Here is an 8,736-nt window from a genome sequence, read left to right as displayed (position 1 = left end):
TCTTTGCATGGTTTTTTGTTTGTTTGTTGTTGTTTTTTGAGACTGGGTTTCTCTGTGTAGCCTTGGCTGTCCCAGACTCACTTTGTAGACCAGGCTGGCCTCGAACTCACAGCGACCCACCAGCCTCTGCCTTCAGAGTGCTGGGATTAAAGGCGTGCGCCACCATGCCCTGTTTAAATATTGTGGTCTCTTTTACAATCTGTAAAGCTGAAGGAAAGAGAATCTACCTCACGGAGACAACTTACACCCAGTGCCTGATACCTAGTGAGCTCCAGGTCAGTGGAAGCTCTTATTACAGCGTATGTACTCTCTCAGGCCTCCAAATTGGAGGACGCCATTTTTGGTGTCCTAATAGCCTCTACTTTGAATCGCTTTGATTAGTGACGTTCCTGACTGCTTTCTAGGCCAAGGACATACAAAGGCTAACAACGTCATAAGAGCTAGGAATAGATATGGCTCAATGGTGGACCGCTTGCCTAGCATGTGTGAGTCCCTAAGTTCAATTCCCTAAAGCAAGTGGAGAAAGAAAAATAGTATCGGTGGAGAATGGAACCTATCGGAAAGGTACAAACCCCCACCACGCGTTAGTATTTTTCTGGGAGGCCTGAACCCTGGAAGTGGACTCCCAGCCTCTGCAAGGCAACGGGCGGTCCCGGCGCCACCCGGCCAGGAAAGCAAAGCAACTTATCCTGGTCGCAGGGCGGGAAAGCCGCTAGCTATTACCATAGCAACCGGACTGGCTAGCTTCCGAAAGGCCACCCTGCTTGGCTTGCAGACTCCCAAGAGGCCACTTCCAGCCGTCACTTCCCGGCGGCGCGCCCAGCTCCGCGGTAACACGGTTCTGATTGGCCCCAGCAGAGCGAGGGGCGGGCTTACAAGGTCTCAGACTCAGTACACTTCACTGAGCGGAAGTAGACTTCTCTCGCCCCGGAAGTAAAACTCTTGTGTTCTGGCTGTTGGGGCATCTGCAAGTCTGTGGATTGTGGTAGAGATGCCGGCTGCCGCGGCTAAGGGCTCGGACTTGTCCGGGAGGATCGAGGGCTTCGTGGAGACTCTGAAGCGCGGTGGCGGGCAGCGCAGCTCGGAGGACATGGCTCGGGAGACCCTGGGACTGCTGCGCCGGCTTATCACAGACCACCGCTGGAGCAACGCGGGTGCGGCAGACCCAGCCCCACTCTTTTCGTCCTCTTTCCGTTCCTGAAGCTGAGACTCGCCCTCACCGAACGCCTGCCCCGCTCACCTGGTCTCTCTTGGGTTGCAGGGGAGCTGATGGAGTTGATCCGCAGAGAGGGCAGGAGGATGACGGCCGCGCAGCCCTCCGAGACCACCGTGGGCAACATGGTGCGGAGAGTGCTCAAGATCATCCGGGAGGAGTATGGCAGGTCAAGCTCACAGTCTGGGCTCTTGGTGGGACCAAGGGTGCTTTTACTTTGTTTTCAAACCATGTCTTCCATGAGAGATTGGAGCCTCTGTTGTGGCTGAGCTGCTCCGGTTGCCCCTCTGATAACTCGGGTCTTGTTGCCTCCTTAGACTTCACGGGCGCAGTGATGAGAGCGATCAGCAGGAGTCCCTGCACAAACTCTTGACGTCCGGAGGCCTGAGCGAGGATTTCAGCTTCCATTATGCCCCACTTAAAGCCAACATCATTGAGGCGATTAATGAGCTGCTAGTGGAGCTGGGTAAGAGGTCTCTGATCACTAAGGGGACAAGATGGGGTGCAGGCAGATGAGGAAACAAGACCCCCCAGAAATTGTTCATTGATAGGGATAGGCAAGATTACCAGTCTTCTGGTTTCCATGGTTTGTACACCATCTGGTAGGAAAAACACCAGGACTAGGTAACTCTGTCTTTCAGGACAGACCTGCTCTTTCAAAGTGCAAGAAGATGGAGATTTCTATTAGGGCAGCGCCCTTTCCTCCTTCATTTGAAAGCAAATGAACTTGCTGGGGATGTAGCTCATTGGAAGAACACCATACTTGAAGCCCTGGGTTTAACTCGCAGTGCCGCAGAAACAGAAAATGAATTCCCCAAAGCCACACTTGGATGACTCTTTTTCACGAAACTTCGTCTTGACTTTAAAAATGTTTATTAGTGTCTATGTGTGGAGGTTGGAGGACAGCTTTATGGAGTTCTGTCTGTCTACCTATATGTGGACTCAAGGGATGGGTGGAGCTCAGGTTTCCAGGTTTGACCAGCGAGCACATTTCTTACCCACTCATTCTTGAATTTATACACATACACACACCACCTCTATCCTTACTTGCAGATTTTTGTTATAATCAGCTCTTCAGAGAGTAAAAAACTAGGTACTGGGGCTGGAGCGATGGATGGCTCAGCGATTAAGATCACAGCTGCTCTTGTGGTTCGTTTTTCTTTTTGTTTTTTAAGACAGGGTTTCTCTGTGTAGCCTTGGCTGTCCTGGACACACTTTGTAGACCAGGCTGGCCTCGAACTCACAGAGATCCACCACCTGCCTCTGCCTCTCAAGAGTGCTGGGATTAAAGGGATGCGCCGCCATGCTTGGGTACTGGCTACTCTTGTAAAGTCCCCAGGCTCACAGCCACCTGTAACTCCTATTCCAAAGGATCTGATGTCCTCTTCTGACCTCTACAAGGATCAGGCAGCATGAGGCAGACATACATACACGTAGGCAAAACATTCATATAATAAAAATAAAGATACACACATTTTAAAAGGAGTATTTACAAAAAACAAACTAGGTACAATCTGGGCCTCAAATTGCCACTTTGAAACTCCTCAGTTGTTGTTGTTTGTTTGTTTGTTTGTTTTCCTTTTCTCCTGTCACCCTCATGGAGGTGTTGTGGTCACCTTTTAGAAGAGTTCTATTAGGGGAAGTTCTGTGTTCAGTTAGCACTTCAGGATTTCCCAGAATGCCTCTTTCCGCCTTAACTCATCTCCTAGAGCAGTTGTAAGGAGCTGATGCCAGTAAGATGACTGGTGAGCAGGAGTGCTGCCGGAAATGGAATGAGGCCAGGCTTCCCCGTCTGAACCACCACCATACCTGTCTGGGATGAAGCGCGACGTTCTCACGTTGCCTTGCAAAACTGTCGTTGCAGAAGGCACAACGGAGAACATTGCAGCCCAGGCCCTGGAGCACATCCACTCCAACGAGGTGATCATGACCATCGGCTTCTCAAGAACAGTTGAGGCCTTCCTTAAAGAGGCAGCCCGCAAGAGGAAGTTCCATGTCATTGTTGCAGAGTGCGCTCCTTTCTGCCAGGTAAGAGAGGAGCTTCTAGAGTTGCTAAGAAAAGGTGAAGAGGGAGTAAAGGAGGGACGGGGTGAGTCTGAGCCAACTGTGACTTGATTAGCATGACGTTGAGTCGTCAAGAAGGTAGATCATGCCGGTGTGATGCATGGCCATAGGGAGGCAGAGGCAGGGGGATCTCTAAGTTCAAAGCCAGTCTGGTCTACATAGTGAGTTCTAGGTTAGCCAGGGCTACAAAAACCTTGTCTGGGGTGGTGGTGGAGGTGGGGGGGGGGGTGATGGTGTAGGGGGAGGAAAAGGAGGAGGAGGAGGAGGCAGCCATCATGGAGGCATAGGCCATTAGTCCCAGCAGGAAGCAGAGGCAGGTGGGATCTCTGAGTGTGAGGCCAACTTTGTCTGTTCTACATAATGAATTCCAGACAAACAAGGGCTGCAGAGCGAGAACCTGTTTCTTCCTTATTATTATTATTCTTATTTTTTTTTTCTGAGACAGAGTTTCTCTGTGTGGCCCTGGCTGGCCTGGACTCACTTTGTAGACCAGGCTGGCCTCGAACTCACAGTGAGCCGCTTGCTTCTGCCTCCCAAGTGCTGGGATTAAAGGTGCTCGCGCTGCCAACCTGTTTCTAAACAAACAAAAACCTCACACACAAAGATCCTTAAGGATTTTCAAGTTGCTATAGATATGTTTAAATAATATGCTTAAGAAAGCTCAGTAAATTGTTGGGTTCAAGGAAAAGAAATACTGATTCTTCTAGGAGTCTGAGTAGGGCATATTACCTTGGGGATGACTGGTGTTTGATTTGATCTCACTCGACCCTTAAGTAAATAATAGGTCTCAAAACAGAAACACATAAGGATGCCAGATGTTGTAAAGCAGCGAGTCAGGAGCTGTCCTGCTGGCTGTGTTGATGCTGGAAGCAGTGGTATTTCCAGTTGCGTGGCTGCTCTGAAGTCACATTTATTAGCGTCCCTGTGGCTTGCCAGACTGTGTACACCACAGATAGATGAGCTATCCTGGAAATTAGATTACAGAATCTTGTAGATCCAGTTACATTTGTCAGCTCTTGTCACCGTATCACTCTCTCCCAGCGTCAGCCTTTTCCTTCTGTTTCAGGGTCATGAGATGGCTGTCAATTTGTCCAAAGAAGGTATTGAGACAACTGTCATGACTGATGCTGCCATTTTTGCTGTTATGTCAAGAGTCAACAAGGTAGGTGATTCTGCAATCACCAATGAATTTAGGACGCTGTGCTTTTGAAATACTGACTTCCTTGTCTTGTGAGGTCCACGGTGAGAAGGTTTCTAGCAGCATTTGAAAGCATGCATTAAAAAAAATTTTAAAAAAGGACTTTAATCTGTTAGCTGGCCTTATTCTCCCTTGCCCACACTTAGAATAGTCTCTAAAAGTGGCTAAAGCCATTTTCTTTTAAAGAATGAAGTAGAACTGAGCTAAGTGTGTTGCTGCTGGGGATTCTTCATGGGCTGCCACGTGTGCTCCAAGAGTGCAGCATGGGTGGGTCATAAAAGACCAGGCAGGCTCTTAGGTTCCCGGGAAGTGATGCACGCAGATTTCCAGCAAAGAACAGGCATTGTAGCTTCCCATCCTTTGCCATGTTTGGCAAAACTAGAACGTTCTAGTCTTGAGCCTAGGAAGCTCCTTCCCCTCTGCTGCCCCTGAGCCCTCCAGATGCTGAGATACAGACCTGCACCTCCAGCCGAAGGCCCTGTTAGGAACCATCCCTACCAAGGGGGCTCATGCTCCTTCTCCTTCCAAAGGTGATCATCGGCACGAAGACCATCCTGGCCAATGGCTCCCTGAGGGCTGTGGCAGGAACGCACACTCTGGCCCTGGCAGCGAAACACCACTCCACCCCGCTCATCGTGTGTGCGCCCATGTTCAAGCTTTCTCCACAGGTGCGTCAGTGTTCTCTGCCTAGTAACCAACAGAGAAGGAAGCCGTGTGTGGGCTTGAAGGCCACCTTCAGCCTACCCCACATTGTCCTTTTGATCTCTTCCTTGTTTAATGGCTTTGACCCACCACAGGCTGAAAAAGAGCCATAGATGTTTTCATCCAGGAGCAGAATCGATAGTTCAAATCCATCACTGACAGTGCCAGGATAACACAGGACAGAGAAGGCTCTGCATGTCCCATTGCCACTACTCACTGTTGCTCTCAAACTTTTTTGGGGGGGTGGGGGGTGGGGCATTAGTCTAGGTCCTGTCCTCTGCAGCCTGAGTATCAGCAGTTGTCAAATGAGTATGGGAACAGTCTGTGTCTGCATGGATGTACCACAGTTTAACCATTTATTTTGAGTTTTAAAATTACGTTTTATTTTGCATGCATGCATGTCTGTGCATTACATGCATGTCTTAGTGGCCACGGGAGTCAGAGTAGGGCCTCGCATTCCCTGGGGCCTGAGGTATGGGTGGTTGTGAGCTTTGTGGGGGGTGTTGGGAATCAAATCCAAGTTCTCTGTAGGAAGAGTAAGTGCTCTTAGCACTGACCCCTGACTAACATGTATTTATTGATGGGGATGTGGGTAGTTCCACGCTGTAGCTTCTGTGACTAGGGCTGCTTTAGCAGTTATAGATAGCTTTTCTTTTCTTTTTCTTTTTCTTTTTTTTTTTTTTTCGAGACAAGGTCTCTGTGTAGCCTTGGCTGTCCTGGACTCACTTTGTAGACCAGGCTGGCCTCGAACTCACAGCGATCTGCCTGCCTCTGCCTCCCAAGTGCTGGGATTACAGGCGTGCGCCACCATGCTTGGCTGTAGATAGCTTTTCTATGGGTCTTGCATTCCTATTTGTGTTGTCTACATGTCTAAGTGAAATTGCTGAATCTCTTTTTTTTTTTTAATTTTTTTTCTAGTTCCCTAGTGAAGAAGATTCATTTCACAAGTTTGTGGCTCCTGAAGAAGTCCTTCCTTTCACAGAAGGTAAAGCAGGGTGTGTGTGTGTGTGTGTGTGTGTGTGTGTGTGTGTGTGTGTGTCTGTGTGTGTGTCTGTGTGTCTGTGTGTCTTAGACCACTTTCAGTTGCTATACGGAGTCAGTTTGATGAGTTGGGTGCTCAGTGCAGCAAGATCTGAAATATTTTTATTTCAGGCAAACTCACCTGTAGCCTGCATGCCCCATTTGGGGGGTGGGGGTGGGCTCTGCTTCTCTTTCATCTGTAGGTAACAGCTCAATTCAGTGAGCCCATGGCTTTGTCCGCAGCCCAGCTGACTGCCCACACCTGAGAACAGAACTGTACATGTTGTCCTGATTCTTCTTGGAAGTTGAATAACTTCATCCTTTTATTTAAACAGTTTTGAAACCAGGTTTGGTGGCACTTATAGTCCCAGCCCTTAATGGGGAGTGGAGGCCGGAGGATCATCAAAAACTCATCACCATCCTCGTCTACCTTTATAGTGACCTTCAGGCCAACCAGAGCCACGTGATAAGATACTGTCTTTAAAACACTCAAGGAAAAAAAAATGCCTGTTGTGCACTCACTGTGTTCAGGCTCAGGGAATAAAATAATGAGGCATTAAAGCCCAGTTTCCACAGACTTACATTGTAGGTAATAGGCAAGAAAATGTTGGGTCCCAGGGTGTTTTAAAAAGAAAGCCGTGTTGGTGATAGGACTATCCTGAAGACTAGTGAAGGGTGTTAATTAGATGATGTCGCTGGAGGAGTCCTAAATGAGCGGACTCCACTGTGTGACAGTGTGGACTGTGCAAGCCGGGGTAGGCATATGATTAGCAAGCTGGAGAGCTGGTCATGCGGCTGGGCTGTTGTGAGCATGGGGGAGAGTGATTAAAATTACAGTTAGTGTAGTTGATTGAGAAGGATTGGACCTTTAAGGTTGCAATCTTGAATTTAAAAAACAACCTTTTTATGTATGTATGGAGGTGTTTCCCTCAGAGCTAGAAACGGACATCGGCTCCTTGGAACCGGAGTTCCAGATGGTGTGAGCTGCTGTGTGGTGGTAGAAATTAAATCCAGGTCCTCTGGAGGAGCAGCCAGCGCCCTTAACTAGTGAGGCATGGCTCTGGCACAAGTGTGAATTTTATTTTATGTATGCTGAAAAGACATCAGAGAGGTTGCTTTTACTGCTTTGTTTGAGACAGCATCTCTGGCTGTCCTCACATGTGCGGTCCACCTGACTCGGCCGTTGGAAGCCATGAGCGTCATCACACCCAGTTTGAGTGTTGCCACAGCTTCCTAGCATGCCTGCGTTATTGAACAACTTACTCGCTCTGCTGCTTGTTAGCGTTGGGTCCTCGGCTCTGTCTCTAGCATGGGATTGTCTTGCAGGGGACATTCTGGAGAAGGTCAGTGTTCACTGTCCCGTGTTTGATGATGTGCCCCCGGACCTCATTACCCTCTTCATCTCCAACATCGGTGGGAATGCACCATCCTACATCTACCGCCTGATGAGCGAGCTCTACCATCCTGACGACCACGTCCTGTGACACTGCCCGTCCTAAGCGGACCAGCTTAGGCCCCGAGTGGAATGCAGACACTGTTGCTGCTACGGTGGGGAGTGGAGAGTCACCCTAAGACCCTCACTGTTTTCTGCCTTCCTACTCACCCCTAAGTGAGGCACGGTCAGGACTGTTCCTACCCTCGGACCTTACCTGAGCAGCAGGGCTCACCTGTTGATGTTGGAGCCACTTTGTGACCAGGCTGTGTTTGTTTCAGGAACTTCAGCCTTCTGGCTCAGTGGTGTTACACACACCGTGACTACTTTGCTCGGTTGATATTTGCTCAGAAATGGCTTCCAGACCTTTTCCGAGGCTGTGCCAATAAAAGCTACTGGAAACTCCCCGAGTTCCTTTATTGTTTAGCGCTCTGAGTGAACTAACGCTGCAGTGGTCTTTCTGTGTCTGCACAGAGGGCTGTGATGAGAGGAAAGCCTAAAAGAGAAGTACAAATCGAAGTAGTTTCCTCTTACAGCTCACTGGAAAGGGCCCCCCAAAACTATAGCAATCTAAGGTAATGGCTTCAAGACTTAAGCATCATGGAGCTTAAAATAGACTATCCTGGCATCTGCTTCTAGACTGCTGTAGCGGCAAGGAGGCGGTTGAAGCTTCCCTTTCTGAAGAGACAGGACCAGTTAGTCTGGGAGGCAGTTTGGAGCTACGCTTGCACATTTACTTGAAGGAACACGGGGACACAGAAATGATCAGTGTAGCGTTGTAATGTCACAGCCAGTGTTCAGAGGCCGGAAGGTAGAATAAATGTGGCGTTTACACTGCAGGCTGCAGTGAGGCGTCCCTTCAACTGAATGGCAGTGGCTGGACTGAAAGCATTTTGGGTGGTTTTCCCAGCCTCGAGTTTGAACCAGTTCTCAATATTAAAAAAACAGAGAAGAACACACAACAGATTCCAATTTTTTCTTTAAGATTTATTTATTATGTATACAGGCAGCTGCATGTACACCTGCAGGCCAGAAGAGGGCATCAGATCACATTACAGATGGTTGTGAGCCACCATGTGGTTGCTGGGAATTGAACTCAGGACCTTT

General features: G+C 48.9%; 1 protein-coding gene across 1 annotated transcript; it reads left to right on the top strand.

Annotated features, from left to right (window-relative positions):
- Positions 1-912: 912 nt before the first annotated feature.
- On the top strand, positions 913-8,034 carry EIF2B2 (eukaryotic translation initiation factor 2B subunit beta). The gene is made up of 8 exons (XM_084791476.1): positions 913-1,154; positions 1,262-1,382; positions 1,531-1,679; positions 3,078-3,241; positions 4,344-4,439; positions 5,006-5,143; positions 6,096-6,162; positions 7,524-8,034. The coding sequence occupies exons 1-8, from the start codon at positions 992-994 to the stop codon at positions 7,679-7,681; spliced, it is 1,056 nt and encodes a 351-aa protein (XP_084647602.1). The 5' UTR covers positions 913-991; the 3' UTR covers positions 7,682-8,034.
- Positions 8,035-8,736: the final 702 nt, after the last annotated feature.

Source organism: Acomys minous, assembly GCF_964271855.1.
Source record: "Acomys minous genome assembly, chromosome: 8".
Taxonomy (NCBI): Eukaryota; Metazoa; Chordata; class Mammalia; order Rodentia; family Muridae; genus Acomys; species Acomys minous.
The sequence above is the reverse complement of the archived record's forward strand: the minus strand, read 5'-3'. Positions and strand labels throughout refer to the sequence as shown.

What these genes read in the sequence shown, in the direction of transcription:
- EIF2B2 (XM_084791476.1), top strand. Translation starts at nt 992, where the DNA reads ATGCCGGCTGCCGCGGCTAAGGGCTCGGACTTGTCCGGGAGGATCGAG. An exon ending in CCACCGCTGGAGCAACGCGG is followed by an intron (nt 1,155 to 1,261) that starts GTGCGGCAGACC and finishes CTTGGGTTGCAG; the next exon opens with GGGAGCTGATGGAGTTGATC. An exon ending in AGTCCTTCCTTTCACAGAAG is followed by an intron (nt 6,163 to 7,523) that starts GTAAAGCAGGGT and finishes ATTGTCTTGCAG; the next exon opens with GGGACATTCTGGAGAAGGTC.